The sequence below is a fragment of the Podarcis pityusensis genome (assembly GCF_964106645.2).
Source record: "Podarcis pityusensis genome assembly, chromosome: Z".
NCBI classification, from domain to species: domain Eukaryota; kingdom Metazoa; phylum Chordata; class Lepidosauria; order Squamata; family Lacertidae; genus Podarcis; species Podarcis pityusensis.
Window position 1 is genome coordinate 24,479,398 of NC_138044.1, and position 18,142 is coordinate 24,497,539.

An 18,142-nucleotide genomic window follows, 5' to 3' on the forward strand; every position below is an offset into this window, starting at 1 on the left:
ATCTACTTTCCATCACTATCCTTTATGATAGAGGGAGGACTTTCCTTTTTCTTACCTCAAAATAATTAAGAGGTGGCTAAATTCTGTGTATTCTTGTATGTATTTTAAAAATAAATAAATTGCAGCTTCACACCAGCCTTTGGTTTGTGTCCAATCACAGACCTTACAAAATCAGGCTATCTAAAACACTGCCTATAATGTTGTGAAGAGCTCTGGAGTTAAAGAAGAGGAATGTAGGATATAATAATAATTAAAAAACCCCAACAGCCTCAATACAGCTTTTAACAGTTTTTTTAAAAAAAAAACAAACCTTTTGCTGCTTGGGTTAAACAAAAAACAAAACTCAGAGCTTGACAGTGTTCTGCAGGCAATATTTGCAACACCCTCACTTATTGCAAAGCCCATAGGACCTACACAGCTATAATATATAGGAAAGTTCAGGGCTGTATCAAGACAGAAAAGTGCTGAAAAAGAGCAAGCCTGTGACTTTGGTGATCTCAATCTGACTCGGGGGCGATGGGGACGGTATAGCTTTGACTTGAAAGAGGAGAGACCCTCAAATTGAAGTGCAGGCACCTGACATGGCACAGAATGCAGACCACTAGACAGATGATTTGTAGAGTGAAAGACTAGGCACCTACAAGCACCATTCTTAGTTACTGCCAGCAGTATTGTTAAGGGAAAATAAGATGTTGGCTCCAGTAGGAAAGTATGGTCACCATCTCTCCCCACAGCAATGCCTCTGAAAACAATGCTATTATCCTGACATAGCATGTTCCAAGGAAGGCATAGTACGTAGGTATATGTGAATGCCAGTCAACTGGTGTTGCAGCAACTAAGCTAAATAAATAATGCTTTTTTAAAAAAGAAAGAAATAATCTATGCCACATCCAGTTTCTCTGTGCCCCCAAATGTTTAGAATTTCTCTTCCTTTCTGAAAAAAGACCACAAAACACACTCTCCTGCACATACACTTTTGCAGTCTGATCATGGGATCCTAGGCGTGGGGAGCCATTTGGACACCATGGGAAGCAATGCCTGCCTCTGGCCCACATGGGTTTTCATGCTTGATCCAGTCAGGATAGTGGTCTGCAATAAGGCAAAGGTCAATGGTTTGAGGGGATAAACTCTTGGTGTAATTTTTCATTAAAAGGAGTTCTGCAGGCATTCTTAGGATAGTGCATGTGATTGTGGTTTTGAGAATACTTAGTGGTACATGCAACCTGAAAGCTGGTTTGTAAAACTAGTCCTTGCTTAATGGAGCTGAAGATTTAACACATTATTTTCTATTCTGTTGAGGTGGACAAATATGCTATCATAGCATATTTTTCATTTTCTGAGAATATTCTCCACCTCATCAGAATAGAAAGTAAGGTGTTGATCTTGCATTCAGTTCTGTTCTCTCCGTTGGAGATAATTCTGTGGGGAATTGCTAATTTTGTAGCCAGTTTTGTTTATCCTATTTCAAAATGAGGCTGAATCTAGAGTCTGTTTCTTTTTAGTTGTTTTGGTTTTGGTTCCTGGGGACAGACTATCCAATTAATGAATGAATTAATTAGTTATTCTAAATTTATTAGATGCCTGATAGCTATTGCTCTCTGGGTGTCACACAGGAAAATACTGAGACATAAAATCACAAAACCCAGCACAATACTATATGTCCTTTATATCTTTTTGATGTCCTTTATTATGTATGCTCCTGATCTGCCATGATTTATACAGTTTCTGGAAGAAAGATCTTAACTCATTTATTCATTTTGTGCAGGTCCCCACATTAATGATGGACACTCAGTTTTCGGAGTTCACCCCTGATATAACCCCCATAATGCTGGCGGCTCACACCAACAACTATGAAATCATCAAGCTGCTAGTCCAAAGACGGGTCACGATCCCGCGCCCGCACCAGATCAGATGCAATTGTGTGGAATGCGTCTCCAGTTCTGAAGTAGACAGCCTGAGGCATTCCAGGTCAAGGCTGAATATTTACAAAGCTTTGGCCAGCCCTTCGTTGATTGCCTTATCTAGTGAGGACCCGATCCTGACGGCCTTCCGGCTGGGTTGGGAGCTGAAGGAGCTCAGCAAAGTGGAGAATGAGTTCAAGGCCGAGTATGAGGAGCTTTCACAGCAGTGCAAGAGGTTTGCTAAAGACCTTCTGGACCAGGCACGGAGCTCCAGGGAGCTGGAAATCATCTTGAACCACAGGGATGACCAAAGCGAAGAATTAGACCCACAGAAATGTCATGACTTGGCAAAGCTAAAGGTAGCAATAAAGTACCATCAGAAAGAGGTAAGGGCTGTTTTCCTACTTGGGGGTGGTCCAAAACTCTATGCATATGTCATGGGCTAGAAGAGCCTTCCCCAAACCAATACCTCCACCCTGAAAAGATCTTGCTAGACTCCAACTCCCATCAGCGCCTGCAGCCTGCATGGCCAAGGTTAAGTAGTTATATGAGTTGTGGTCCAGTAACATCTGGAGGGCACCAGACTGGGGAAGGCTGAGCCAGTGTGTATTTCCAGGTGGGGTGTGACATGTTCTTTTAAAAGAAAAAGAAAAAGGATCCCAGGGCATCTTACATACAATCAGTAAATAAAGAGAGTGGTGGTCTACCATCAATAGATATTCCCTGGGCAGATTATAACAAATGTAAAGAAATTTATGATTTCGAAATTTACAATTTCTTTGGTTTATTGTAGTGGTTAACTTGGGATTCTTGCTGTGGTCTTCCTGAGGAAAAAGTCATAGTTAATTAGTCTATGCACGGAGGGGAAATGGAGCCCGCCTCCAACCGACTCCAACTGTCTCCATCTACCTTCCCTGCTACACCTCTGAATTTACCACCTGTGTGGAAATCTGTTGTGAGATTGCTGAAGGTCATAGTGACTACAAAAATCAACTCAACAGCTGAAGCTTACACCCTCGAATGCTGGGGAAATTAGGCCCTGGGTGATTTAAGGAAAAATCTACCTTCTATCCATGCCTTTTGGCATTAAAAAAACTGGCTTCTGACTTGGTTCTGGGGTGCCCCATCTGGATAAAGTATCATGTTGCAACAATCATGTACGCTTGGTGGGTCTGTGACTCAAATGGTTCGTATGATAGTAAGGCAAGCTACTTTTGTTATTCCCCCCCCCCCCCGAAACAGAATTCCTTAAAGTGTCCTTTGTTTCTTAAGCTGTGTTTTCATATACAAAGGGTCCTATTTGGCTTTGTAGTCTCTTAATAAAGGATTTGTTGTCGTATATTGGTGTGGCTTCTTAGGGTAAGCTTTGTCTCCATATCTGGCACCTTACTGAGAAACTTGTGGGCTTGGGGCTCAGAGGACAAGAAGTGGATCATTGACTCTTGTCTGGGTGAGTCCCAGATCTGTTCTTCTGCGTCCAGAAAGGTGTCCAGAAACAGATCTGTGTCCCCCCAAACTCAAATTTGAGGGACAGATTTGGGGAACTTTACAGGGTTGGTGGCAGTTCCACTAGTCAGGGTTGGTTTTCCTTGGGCATCATTTGGTTAGCTGGCAGCATTGAAACAGTAGACTCAGCTATACAGCTGGAAATAAAACGTTTTAAGTGTGTTTTAAGTGCAATATACAGTGTGGCATTAGATGGCGATGGTGAGCTCTATGGAAAATTCAATGTGTTTTTTAAAATGTTTTTTGAAAAAGCATTTTCAGAATGGTTTTTATATGTGTGTAGATTCCACAACTAGCTCTCTGTAGAGGGGAGTAATACTCCCTCCTTTGTCACAGACTCGCAGGCATGAGATAAAGGCAAGAAACATCAATATATCCCTGCATCCTGAGCAGAATTTCATTCATCCCTCATTCATCTATATTATTTATTTATTTCATTTATATTCCCACTCGTTTCCCCAAGGAGTGCAAGGTGGTGTGCATGGTCCTCCCCTTCCTCATTGATTCCTCACAACAACCCTGTAAGGTAGGTTGGTCTGAGGGGCAATGATGAGCCCATGTTCACACAACTATCTTGATTGCCTAGTGGGAATTTAAACCCTAGTCTCTCCAAGGTCCTAGTCTGACACTCGCAACAACTACCCACACTGGCTCTCTATACAAAGCAATATACTGTATATATTTATAAAAATTCAAACTAACATGTAACAATAAAAGACAGACTCTGTCCCCCACCCCACTTCAAAATTGCAACAGATATAGCCTAAAACAATGTACATGACCTAGGTCATAAGTAGGTAAACTAAGACCTGGGGGCCGCATCCAGCCCAATCGCCTTCTAAATCTGGCCTGTGGACTGTCCAGGAATCAGCGTGTTTTTACATGTGCTTTTATTTAAAATGCGTCTCTGGGTTATTTCTGGGGCATAGGAATTCGTTCATTTTTCTTCTTCAAAATATAGTCCGGACCCCCACAAGGTCTGAGGGACAGTGGACCGGCCCCCTGCAGAAAAAGTTTGCTGACCCCTGACCTAGGTGAATAAAAATATACTCACCTGAGGCTGAAAAGGTCATAGAGGTGACAGGCAAGCCTCTCTGAGGATGCTGTCTCAAAGCAATCTCTGCCCCCAAACTAAATGGGAGTTGCGTGTTCAGACCCAGAAACCTCCCCCCTAAATAAATTCACACAAGACTCAAATTTTGGTTTTGGGTTTTGGCAGAATTTAGGCCACTACTTTATTGATTACAGAAAGTGACTGGTTGCATAGACTTTGGTTTGACTAGCTCTCTGCCACGCAGGTAGCGCTGACCCAGGATTCCGGCATAGGTCAGCCAAGGGTGAACACCTGGATAAGCGGAAAGCCGGGAACAGGATATCTCTACCACCCAAATGTCCCCCTGGACTCAGGCACGGGCACAACCCCCTCTCAGGGGTTGACCAAACCATCGAGTCCCTGGATTCCTTTAACGGAATACCCTTCACATAGGGATGGCAAGAGCGTTCTCCCATCCCTATCACCTGAACCAGAGCCTATCTGCCACATGAGCACCTGCGCTTGCCACCAACCAATCACGCCTGTAACCAATCCCTTAACCCCGCTGACATGGCAGTCAGCCATAAATCATTCCCAATCAAGACAGATGAACCCCATCAAGCCTGTAAAGGAATGCATATCGGAAGGTAATGCCCAGGTGACGGATCACCATCCCGCCCAAGGCCAGAACCTTCTTGGTTACTGTGCTCTGGACGCGCCGCCTGGCCCTCTCGGTGGCAGCTGGGCATTGGCTTCCTCGCCACTCACATCACTGCAATAGCTGTGACCAAAAATTTTGAGCCCAGGAAGAGCTGCCTTCAACTCTTCCAAGTCCTCCTGCATGCGGGTCCGCAGGCTCAAGCTGGGAGCTTCCGGCAAATCGTTCTCACCCAGTTGTACCACCATCGCTGCAGGCATGCCTTCCCCAGACACCTTCACATGCACTGTTGGGAGAAGCTCCTCCCAACGCATTCCTCATCTGGATATCAAGGATACGCACATGTGGTCAGGGAGCCCGAGCCTGCATCCAAATCCAGACTCCACCGCCCTCCTGCTGGCCCAGTGGACAATGCAGTCCAGACTGAAAGGCCTGCTGCACCAAGACACCCATACGCCTGGGACGACCCCCAGGACTGGCTGGGACCGGGATCCTGGAAGACAGAAATTGGGGAAACAAAGCCCCAGGAGGATCCAAAGCCTCACTCCCCTCACTCACATCAGAGGGACCATGGGCCTCATACACAGTAGAGGGAGAGGAAGGGTCAGGCTGGGAATAAGCCTGCCTCCCAAACTGCTGAACCAAAGACTCAAGCTCTGAATTAAACCTAATCAGAACCGCAAGATCTGAGCCAATATTGGCCCTAATAGCACCCAAGCGAGCCAGCATTTGCTGAGGAACTGCTGGGGCCTGCGCTGAGTGAAGGGACTGAGAAGGGCCTCTAATTGCCCTCTTCGAAGGGAGAGCATGACTAGGATTCCTCTTAACAGGCATCCTGAATCTCACTTCACGCAAAATTATAACAAAGGGAACACTATTAACAAACTCAATTGATAAAATGGAACTCGCGCCAAAACAAAATGTCGCTTTCGCCACACTAGGCTGAATATGGCTACTGGGCAAGAATGGGGGGGGGGACTTCCTGGCCCCTAAAATTTCCCCACCAGCAACCCAGAGGATTATAATATTCAGCTCGAAAAATTTGCCACAGCTAGCCTAATTCCAAGCACCCCAGTCTGCAAAGCAGACGGAAACAGCAGTGAAAAAACGCTGCCCAGAAGAACCAGGGGAAGCAGGGAGCTCAGCAGATAGGGAGAGTGCAAAGGCAAAAGCCTTAGGATTGCACCCTGCAGAACGCAACAACCAAGGTCGATGTTCTCTTGGGCAAATTAAAACAAAACTAGTTGGTAAGCTCCACAAGGAATAAGAGCTGCCTAAGTGACCAACCGAGGGATGCGGGTGGCATGGTGGGTTAAACCACAGAGCCTAGGAGTTGCCGATCAGAAGGTCAGTGATTCGAATCCCCGCGACAGGGTGAGCTCCCATTGCTCGGTCCCCGATCCTGCCAACCCAGCAGTTTGAAAGCACGTCAAAGTGCAAGTAGATAAATAGGTACCGCTCCAGCAGGAAGGTAAACGGTGTTTCCGTGCGCTGCTCTGGTTTGCCAGAAGCGGCTTAGTCATGCTGGCCACATGACCCAGAAGCTGTACGCCGGCTCCTACAGCCAGTAAAGCAAGATGAGTACCGCAACCCCAGAGTCGGTCACAACTGGACCTAATGGTCAGGGGTCCCTTTACCTTTACCTTTAAGCGGCCAACTGGGCAGCGAAAAGCTCCGAGACCAGAGCTTGCTAGGGGCCGAAGGCCCCATGGGGCAAAGCCCCTGAAGGGGAAGGGAAGGAAGGAAGGGGGAAAAGGGGTAAAATTAACAAAATGGAATAACTTAAGACAAATTAAATAAGGAATAAATTTTCCAGGACGATCGTCGCAGATAGATCGCTCTCTCTCTCATACCGTGATTATATGGTTTGACAATTTGTTATGTTGAAATTGTATAATAAAAACATTTTTTAAAAAAAGAATCCATTTGGGAACCTGATGATCTTTAATCTATCCCTTATCACCACCTTTTGATATAAAATCCCCAAGGTTGCTTACAAATAATATTAAAACCAAATGACAACAAATGCAACCATGGCATTTCCGCAGAATCCTCAAGAGCCATTTAATTAAAACCACTGCACACCAATTAAAAGCCATTAAAAGCCTGGAGAAACATAATTCTTTTTGACCTGGAGCCTAGTAGTAATTGATCATGGCATCACACAAGTGTGATGTCCATAGCTGATGTGCTTTGACAACAGTCACATCCACTCTTATGGACCATTTTAACGGTCATGGCTGCCCTCAAAGAATGCTAGTGCAGCCGTGAGTTGTCCACAACTGCAGTGGGATTTGAACTGCAGGTAAACTACTGCAGTCCATATCAAGATACTGAATGGCTTCAAATACACTGTAGCTAGAGATAACCCTCAAGGGGTCAGATAGGAGCTTCAAGGAAGAGACATGCATTAGGAGCCATCCTCTTTCATTTCTGATTATAAAATGTTTGTTTGGTGCAGACCTTCTGTTTGTGTCTTCTCCAGCTGTTAAAGTGTATTGCACGCACACATCTCTCTCTCTCTCTCTCTCTCTCTCTCTCTCTCTCCCCCCTCTCTCTCTCTCTCTCTTTCCTGCACAGTGCATGGAGCACAGGAAAAACTGCTATCCCATCAGTTTATTCATAATAAGTAGTGGCTGGTGAGGTGGTTCAGGTGGGGCAAGGTGAGCTTGGCATGGTGCAGTGCATTGTGAAGGAGCCACTGTGATGCTTCTGCTGCCATGCACTACACCACACTGAGTCTCACTCCTCCCTCTCAGTAAGTACCAGTGCTCACTGTGCTGGGAAGCCAGCAGAGCAGTCATGCCCCCACCCATGCCACCTCACCACCTGCTACTCCGCATAATAACAAATAAAATGAATATGCTTAATAGTGCAATCCTATAGGGTCTACTTAGAAGCAAGCCCTGTTAAATTAAATGGGAATTAATCCCGAGTAAATGCATATATGGTTGCAACCATGGTTAATTTATATAATTTATTATCTCAATAATTGGTGCCAGCCACTAACTTAGATGGCTTTTAAAAAGCATTAGTCACTGTGTGAATGTTGGTGTTGTAGTGCCCTACTTGAAGGCTCCCTGGGTACACCTGACTGGCTGCTGTGAGACACAGGATGCTGGACTAGATTATTGCTCTGGTTTGAGCCAACAGGGCTCTTGCATTCTAATGGAGGTGTAAATAAGCAGGAGAATTGCTATCTCTGGTACAAGAAAGTGGTTGGGGCTCAGAGCTTCTCAGAGAAAGCAACATGCCCTCTGAATGATTCAAGTTATTTCAGCTGTAACCCTCTAGAATTCCTTCCTTGCCTGTGAGCAGATAGAGACTGTTGTCACCAATGTGGGAACAATTCCCTTGGAGGTGCAAGATCTGTAGCTCCAGATCTACGATTAGTATCCAATTAGCATCAATTGTTTTGAACTTCAGTCAGCTCTAAGAATGTGTGACAACATTCAAATGCACGTACAGAACATGGCCAGATGGCGCTTCCTGGTCACACTTACAGTTTATTCATGTCTGTGCAACTGTGAAAACAAAGAGTAATTATTCTGAAGTGCTTCTGAACTGTAAACCAGGTATTTAAGATCAGGTTAAATATATGCTGTACGGCTTCTCTGGGACTTCAGTGGAGTCTGAAAGATAAAGTGTAGTGATTCAAGGTTCAGGATCTCATGGGGTGGGACTTAGTGAAGCCCAGGGAAGTGGGGTCAAGGGGTGGCAGCCAGTAGGTCAAGGGCATCTCAGCATGAATATGGGAGCAGAGGTAATAGCGAAGTTGTCAGTTAGGGCTCAGCCCTACCCAGACCTCATATCTAAGGCCTGATGAAGAGCAAGGGCAGCTGGGTCCTCCACTGATCTCCACATTGCCAGTGATACTAAGAAGCCACTGGGTCTGGACATCCTTGCCCCAGGACTGGAGATCCTTACTCCGGTTGCCTGGGCTGGCTGTCAGAACCACCACCGTCCCCGTACTCATCACCCACAGAAAGGGCAAAGGAGATGACGAGGAAGGGACAGGACAGTGAAAAGAGGGAGCAGCTGAAATAGCTGAGTGCGCTCCTTAGGCATCACATGTAGCATGGAGGAAGAGATACCTATAGATGGGGCAGGAATTAATTCCGCTTGTGTTTTAATGCAAGTTCACCAAATCTGCATTTCTCAAACCAATACATGAACCTAAATGCAGCTCTCCTTTGAAATTTACACTTCTCCAATTTCTGCAGCCCAAGAAGCCATATAAATATGTGCTTATTAGTGAAAAGCACTTGAGAACATATTTCTATTAGTGATAACAGCATACAAAAATCTACTTGGGGGGGGGGGGAGTTTCTTACATAAATGCAAGCCTAGGCAAAATGGTGTACAAAACTGCTTATATTATGAGGCATGTGTACAGAAATGCATATGAATTTTCACACAACCTTTTTTTAAAAAGGAAAGATCCACAGATGTATGGAGCAAACTGAACTTGATTGGAAACATGAGAAACTGAACTGAAAGATTTGTTCACCACTGTCCTCAGATCAGTTTCCCAAGGGAGCAGCCTTGGAATGAGGGAACAGGGACAGCTTTGAGGGGCAAAACTAATTCATCCCCTTAGAGTTAAATGGTTTGGGGGAGTTCATTTGGACATGAAGTGTGTAGTGATTATGATGGGACAGGGACTTTATTGATTCTAGTCCAGAGTGAGGATGGAGCTTGTCCAGAGACACTTGTCTCTTAATAGGAATGGTTGCCTGGTGAAAATAGTGATTAGCTTATCGCTTGTTGCAGGTCTTGTTGAAGTTGTGACCTATGTCACCTGAGAGCTTGTGCCTCAACTCTTTTTTTACCTTTGTCCCTGCAAAACACAATTGTCCAACAATAATGCAGTCTTAAACTGTGCTAACCAAAGCATAGTGTGTGGATCATGTTCTGCTGGTTCCTCCCCATTAGGCATCAGTCAATCTGTATCTATAGTATGGTGTTCAGCTCTGGGTGTTGTAGACCAGGATAGCAGAACTTAAAGCCTGGAGGCCAAACACAGGACTTTCTATATGGCTCTCCTCAGGCCACACCCATCACCAGTCCTGCTTCGTACCTTCCTTGAAAGTTCTTTCGCCAGGCTAGAAGGGGTTTTTGAACTCTCATAATGCTTCTTGCATGCCCAGAAGATGGGTCTATGTCCAAGGAAGAGTCTAGGTGTCCAGACTTTGTCTGAGTTGGGTGGAAACAGCCCCAGATAGTCCCAGGCTGCTTGGAGCAATCTAGCGCTATTAGGGATTGGGACCTCAGTGGGCAGGGAGATGTCAGTGGGAAGCAGTCACACTGCATTCCCCTGCAGGGGCTGTGCTGGAAAAGCAAAGTGCAAAGTGCATAGCAGACCCTTCAAATGTCCCTATTTTCCAGGGATGTCCCTGATTAGAGAAGCCGTCCAAGTTTCTGATTTGATCCTGTAATGTCCCTCTTTTCCTTAGGACATCCCTATTTCCGTTGGAGAAATGTTGGACGGTATGGTAGGATGGCTCTATTTTCATTGGGGGGAAATTGGAGGGAATGGAGTTATCCAATTCCTGAGCCATCTGAAGGCAATCCTGTATAGGGAAGGTTTTTAAAAATGTTTAATTTTAAAATGTTTTTACATATATGGTGGAAGCCACTCAGAGTAGCTGGGAAACCCAGAAAGATATAAATAGTAAAGTAGTATTAATAACAGAATCATCGTTATGGAATCAGATGTCCCTCTTTTCATTGGAGAAATGTTGGAAAGTATGGCATAGCCCTAGAACACATCCCCTTAAATATGCCCCCATTTCATTGGATGCCAGGATTGGACACTTACTCTTCCTTCCATTCTGAGGAGAGGTGAGGTACAAAAGATTATTTCTGTGAGTGAGCATAGTGGTGCTTGATGTTGGTGTCTTTCCTCCCATTGTATATCATGGTACTTAATAGAGAGGGGGTAGACTCAAAACATTTTATAGCACTTTCTATTTTTCTGCTCTGTTACTGCCCTTTTCTATTATGCCCCTTCCCAAAGCAGCCATTTTGTGCTATGCCACACCCCACAGCAGCCATTTTGTGAGTGGTGCCCATAACACTTCCTCAAAATTGCAGTGTGCCCACTGGCCCCAAAAGATTAGTGACTCCTGCATTATCATATGCAGCATCCCTGGCAATACTCATTGGGGCAGGGATTCATCAGGGACAGGAATGAGGGACTGACCTTGCTACAAAGAAATATTTAGAGGAAAGGCTTTTGGGTTTTCTTTCTGCTGTTGTTGTTGTTGATGCTGCTACTTAACTGAATGTTTTGAGTCTCGTGCTTCTAATGGTTTGTTAGTTTTTATGCTGTTACCAGTCTTCTGGCACTTTAGATCCACAGGGAGGATACAAATAGTCAAATAAATGAACGAAAACACTTAGACACACAGGCACAAAGGTACCACCATGTAGATCACAGCCTGTAGCTGGTGAAGTTCATTTTGATCTGTACAGCACGACAACCTATTATTACAAGGCAATTTATGTTATTAGAGCACATTTTCAACCAAAACAGCAAACACTTTCATTTTTTCCAATTGCAAGACCCAAACCAGTCTATGGCTAGGCTGGTGGTTGCCTGCTTGTCTTGGTACAAAATGGCAGCATGTCAGAATTCTTCTGCTCCAACCTCAGCACAAACATCTACTTAGGTAGTAAATATTATTATTATTATTATTATTATTATTATTATTATTATTACTACTACTACTACTACTATTACCACCATTGTTTTTGTTGTATTAAAGCACCAGCAATGCTGCACATAGAGTTTTAAAAAGTTTTGTAAGTTGGAAAGACAGATTCCCTATGCCCATGCTGTTTCTTTATCATCTAAACTTCAGCAGTGATGGAAGAGATGAGAAAGGAGAAAAACAGACAAACAGAAAAGAGCTACGGGTACCTATGGTCAGACTGCCCCGGGATTTCAGAATTCTGGGCCAATGAGATTTCTCTAATGACAAATCAGACTATCATTCCCTCTCCATATTTGACGGTTTTAAATTTATTCTCTGAATCTGATTAAGACCTTAAAAATAAGTTCTTTTCTATCTGTCTGTCTCATTTTTCTTCTCTTCTCTTTGTCGCTTCTTATTTCTGAATGTTATAAGCCTTGACCTACCTGCAAAATGCACTGAAATTCCTCTGCCCCCATGAAAGATGTGGAAAAATAACTGCTTTTTTCATAAGGGTGAAGGGTTCAATGGAATATTTCAGATGGAATTTAGCAGTGCAGCACTTACAGACCCTCTAAGTGTCCCTATTTTCCAGGGACACCCCTGATTTGGAGAAGCAGTCCCAGTTTGTGATTTGATCCCAGAATGTCCAACTTTTTCTTAGGATGTCCCTATTTTCATTGGAGAAATGTTGGAGGGTATGGAGTTATCTGACTCCCGAGCTGTCTGAAGGCAATCCTGTATAGGGAAGTGTTTTTTTTAATGTTTAATGTCTTATGATGTTTTTATATTTGTTGGAAGCTGCCCAGAGTCGCTGAGGCACCCAATAAGATGTGTGGGGTATAAATAGTAAAATTATCATTATGGAATGGGATGTCCCTATTTTCATCAGAGAAATGTTGGAGGGTATTCACTTATAGCAGGATAATGTTTAATGTGAGGGTGGGAGTCTTACAAATGTAATTCGCTTATTTTCTTCTGTGAGCTTTTGAAGGATATATTAACGAACTGCTTTGTTTTACCACTACAGACCACAGCAAAAGACATTTAAAAAGTGGGTTGCATCTTACTCCCTGGCTCAAAGCAATGACAAATCCTTGGCTTTCCGTCAATAAACCCGAGGGTTATTTTTGTGCGTGAAAGACACAGTGCGTGCCACAAGAGTTTTTATTTCCACATGCCCTGAACTCATTCTTCATGTGTCACTGATATTTTTAAAAGCCCCCCCTTTTTAAAAAGTGGACCAAAGTGCTCCATAGAAATTCTCCAGCTTCCTTCATGGTCTTTGGGGAATGCTGTACTGCCAAGAGTAGTGCCACACTTGACAGATTCAATGCACTGCAGAGCTTTCCATGGAATAGCTGGTAAGACTGTCCATATACTGCTAGGGAATATATTTCTCTCTGGTGGTTTTTGTCTACTTAAATGTCTCCAGCAAAAATTATGGCTCAGGTATTTTATCTTTGGAAGTAAGTCTTGAAATGTGCTTTGAAGAGGGGAGGGAAGTAAACCGGGGGGGGGGGGGTTTGAAAGCAGCAAAAATGTATAAAAATCCAACAAAATTATTTGGTTTCAAACTTATGTTGTTGCTGTTCTACCTCTTGAAGTCGGAAATGATATTTTACTCTGTAATCTAGCATCATTCACCTCCCCCTCCCCAATCCCCATGAGGCATCAGAGAGGAAGCACAATTCAAGACTGGAAATAATCCAAGGCATATTTGTGCAGGAGTACGATAAAGATTTATCTCAACTTTGAGGGAACAAATAAATACATTAAGGCAAAAGGGCTATCTTACTATATAATATTTTTGTAAGGAAAAAATAGTTGTCATGCTACAGTTAGTGTGGCTGCCAATGGGTGGCCACACCAACTGCAGCATGACAGCACAACACAAACAGCACCTCAGTGGCACTGGAGGCAGAGGAGAAAGAAAGGGACTACAAAGAAAGGCAGTAGCTGTGGAACTGCCCAGGCCAGTGAGCAGCCTAGAGGGAAAAGGAGGAGGTATTTGGGAACAGGCAAGCAGATAGTGTGGGGCAGGTTTTGCAAGCCTTCCTGCTCTTCCCCTTATGTTGTTGTTGTTGTTGTTGTTGTTGTCGTCGTCGTCGCTGCTGCTGCTGCTGCTGCTGCTGCTGCTGCTGCTATAAAAAGACTCTCTTCTTCATTGCCTTCTCAACTACAGATAGCAGTGGTCCTGCAGGAAGGGGAAAAGGAGAGAAAGGCTTTCTCCTCTTCACCCCTTCTCTCTCCTGTCAGTGGTGACAGTGACAGGGAGATATTAGTAAATTGTGGGGTTTGGGATTGGCAGTGGGGTGCATAGTTAATCCATGGAACTCACTCCCCCAGTAGGCAGTGAAGGCCATGAACTTGGATGCCTTTAGAAGAGGTTTAGACAGATTCATGGAGGAGAGGCTATGGACGGTTACCATGATTAAGGCTGGGCGATATATTAATATATCACCCAAAACCAGTTTGAAGTTCATATCGTGATATCAGTTTCATAGTGTTTGACCTGGCAATATACTGTGAATCATGATGTGTGTGCGTGCGTGCGTGCGTGCGCTCATGTGCATGTGCATGTGTGTGCCCACAATACAAAAATCAAATGTGGGGGGAAACTTGTGAAGCCAGCCAGTGCCTCTACACAGCTCCATCCTTATTTCAGACATTGCCATATATCATGGTGTTTAGCTGGTGAAATATCACAATGTTGAAAACCAGATATCTCCCAGCCCTAGCCATGATAGCTATGCTCTACCTCCCTTGTTGGAGAAAGAAGTGCTTCTGAATTCCATTTGCTGGAAGCCACAAAAGGGAGAGTGCTTGGGTCCTGCATGCAGGTTTCCTACAGGCATCTGACTGTGAGAGCAGGATGCTTAACTACATGGACTATTGGTCTGATCCAGCAGGCTCTTTGTATGTTCTTAAGAGAGAAAGGGAAGGTCAAAAATAGCTGGTATAGAGAGTGGATCAATGAAGAAAGTGTGTGTTGATGCTCAGGGGCTGTTGAGCATCTATTGGAAACCTAGAAGAGGGTCTTTTCTATCTGTCTGTCCTTTGAAATCCAAATAAGTAAAGCAGGTAATATGAACGCTTCAAACATAGCCCTGTTTGCCTCTTTTAAGAATATTGTTATATGCCACCCCAATCTCCACAACCGTGATCAATTCCAGGGGTTTCAGGTACTTGCCTAGGGTTTGTGTTTCCTTTGGAAATGAGGCGCAGCAGAGATTGTGGTTCTTTATGATATATGGTTTATTTACACACATATATATACAACTTGAGACTATGATACAGGGGATTCCAACATTACACTCCAAAAGGGTTTCATTTCTCCCATAGCTGCAGCCTTGGATTCAGTCAGCCCATTTTGTGCTCTTACTTCCTCTTTTCAGCTTGCTGTGCTTAACAGACTGCCACTATTTTTCCTCCAGCCCATATCATCCCCAACTGCAGTCCTAAAACAACTGCCCTCCTTCCAGGTCTACAAACTCTACTTTAAAGGCTTTGTCTTTCTAACTAATTCTGAGTTGTGGGAGGAGCCACCCTCATTTGCCCTCTGGCACAAAGCCACTCACTTTCTCACAGCTAACGATCAATTTTAAGCAGGCCATCACCAGGCTGGCTCCTGGCTTTCGTGTTAACATGCTAAATCCCGTGTATGGCGCCCAGGAATTAGAAGGGGTTCCAGGAATTAGAAGGGGAGCCTAGGCACCCCACAACCTCATAACAACATGATCTCTTGATCTTATGGACTTTAACTAAAGGTAAAGGTAAAGGTACCCCTGCCCGTACGGGCCAGTCTTGCCAGACTCTAGGGTTGTGCGCTCATCTCACTCTATAGGCCGGGAGCCAGCGCTGTCCGCAGACACTTCCGGGTCACGTGGCCAGCGTGACAAGCTGCATCTGGCGAGCCAGCGCAGCACACGGAACGCCATTTACCTTCCCGCTGGTAAGCGGTCCCTATTTATCTACTTGCACCCGGGGGTGCTTTCAAACTGCTAGGCTGGCAGGCGCTGGGACCGAACGACGGGAGCGTACCCCGCCGCGGGGATTCGAACCGCCGACCATGCGATCGGCAAGTCCTAGGTGCTGAGGTTTTACCCACAGCGCCACCCGCGTCATGGACTTTAACTAGTGGAGGAAATAAATATGTGTTCACAGATGCACAACCAACTGATGAAACAAAAGGTTTTGTACTGTGCTGAAATTGCCTTATTTTTATCCACAGCATGCATAAATATATCACAAGCAATTATGTCCCTCCCATCTTGTAAATAATTCATCAAATGCCCTTGGTATATTTGAAATTCATGGTGTGCATCCATCCTGTATAGGGACAGAGCTTCCAGGACCTGAAAGGCAGAGAGATACTGAGCGTTTCATTTTGAATTTTGACATTTATAAACAATATTCTACCAAAATCACTGTAGGGCATATTGTAATATTTCCTGTATAATTAATTCTCTGCCAGTTGCATAAAAAGGCAATTTGCCTTCTATGATATATGGAAGCTTTTTTTATTTAACGATAAGTATAAACATCTATAAATGTAATGCCTTTCCTTTCCCATTCCTTGCAAGCTATCTTTTTACACCTGAGCTAAATAGTACTATTAATGTATCACTTCGTAAAGGAGTTTATGACTTTGCAAAGTATGTATAGATTTAATACTGTACTAAAAGATCACTGCAGGCAGCATGCCTTTGTTAGGAATGAAATGCTAAAGGGGAGAGACATCCCTTGCAGGGAGTATGTGTTGAGAAAGTCTTTGCCCCAGGGTGCTGCTTCCAGTCAGAGTATGTAATACTGAGTTAGATGGGCAATGCTGTAGCTGAGTGGCTGAGCATCTGCTCTGCATATATGACAGAAAAATTCAGGAAAGAAATATTTTTATGTAATGATCATAATAGAATCACAGATTTGGAAAATACCACAAGGGTCATCTAGTCTAACCCCATGCAATGCAGGAATCACAACTAAAGAATCCAAGACAGATGGTTTGGATTTGCTTTAAAACATCTTTGCTTTAAAACATCCAATGAGGGAGAGCCCACCACTTTCCAAGGGAGTTTGTTCTGCTGCAATGATAACCCTAAATTCAAATCCTTTGTGAGGAATCAAAATATGGGTTCCCAGACCCAGCCACTTCAGGGCAGGCTTCAGAAGTGGGTCCTGCCGTTGCACTGGGTCCTTGGCAGTTACCCATGGTTGCCATCTGCTGACACCAGGCTTGTTTGCAAATGCAAAAGCATTTATTAAAATAAGCTTCAAAATGATAGGTTTCAAACAAAACAAACAAAAAAAATATATCAGTGAAAGTCCTTTCTTCTGCAGCCAAATTGGAATGGTGATCAGGATCATCATTTGCAAACGACAAGGAGACACAATGATCTCGTGGCTCTTCTCTTTAGGAAAAGGGTGAGCCAAGGAGACTGATTCATCAGAAGCCCATTAAGGATTTCGGTCAGATGAATTGTTACAATTCCTGGCTGCAGTAGTGGAGTTCTCATTGCTGCCAGGTGTTTTTCATTTAGTTTTGTTGTGTGGGGTTTTTTTGGGTTTTTTGTCATAATCCCCTGTTGCTTTTGCACCCCACCACCCACACTGTCCTCTTGCAATGGCCATCAATCTGTCATTTCACAGTTATGATTCACCCAGCCCAAAATGAGACAGCATGGACTCCAGACACGGCGAGAACTGCTTACCCATTTTCGGAGCCATGATATCATTAAGTGCTTTGTCCATGGGGGACAGAAAGGAGGAAGAAAACTAGGCTGCTGTCAACATGATTGCTGGTGTTAGTAATGGCAGGGAGGAAAGAGAAGAAGGTTGGGTTTTATTATATTCACACACACACACACACACACATTTAATGCAAGTAGTGTCAAGAGGAGAGGCTGTAGGTCAGGGCAGAGCATCCACGCTGCATACAAAAAGCCCAGGTTAAATCCCCAACAGCTCCAGGTAGGAATGAAAATGCCCCGTGCCCATAACCATGGAGAGTGGCATGGACTGGCTGGATGCAGAGGAGGAAACCCCCAAGAAACCCCCAGGGGAAGAAGGCTCAGATTGATGGTAGGATGACGATGAGTTGTCAGAAGGAGAAGAGGGAGCAGACTGGGAGGAGGAGGTGTCAGAAGCTGAAGAGGTAACAAGGTCTGGTAAGCAGGAAGGGACTGTGGCAGAGTGGTCCCAGAAGCAGAAGCAGGAGGCGGGGGTCAAGAGGCAGTCTGCAGGCAGGTTGCTGAAGAATCCAGGGAGTCTTCCCTGCTGTGACCAGCTCCCCTTCCTCCAGTTTCCCAGATTACATAGAGGAATGAAGAGTGCTGAGCCAAGAGAG

General features: G+C 44.4%; 1 protein-coding gene across 6 annotated transcripts in view; it reads left to right on the forward strand.

Annotated features, from left to right (window-relative positions):
* The window catches only part of TRPC5 (transient receptor potential cation channel subfamily C member 5), a 171,756-nt gene that overhangs the window by 84,123 nt on the left and 69,491 nt on the right, over positions 1 to 18,142 (forward strand). For all 6 annotated transcript variants that reach the window (XM_080989756.1, XM_080989757.1, XM_080989759.1 and 3 more), the window contains one exon: positions 1,766 to 2,287. In XM_080989756.1, the coding sequence (XP_080845882.1) occupies positions 1,766 to 2,287 (522 nt within the window). The remainder of the gene's footprint in view (positions 1 to 1,765; positions 2,288 to 18,142) is intronic.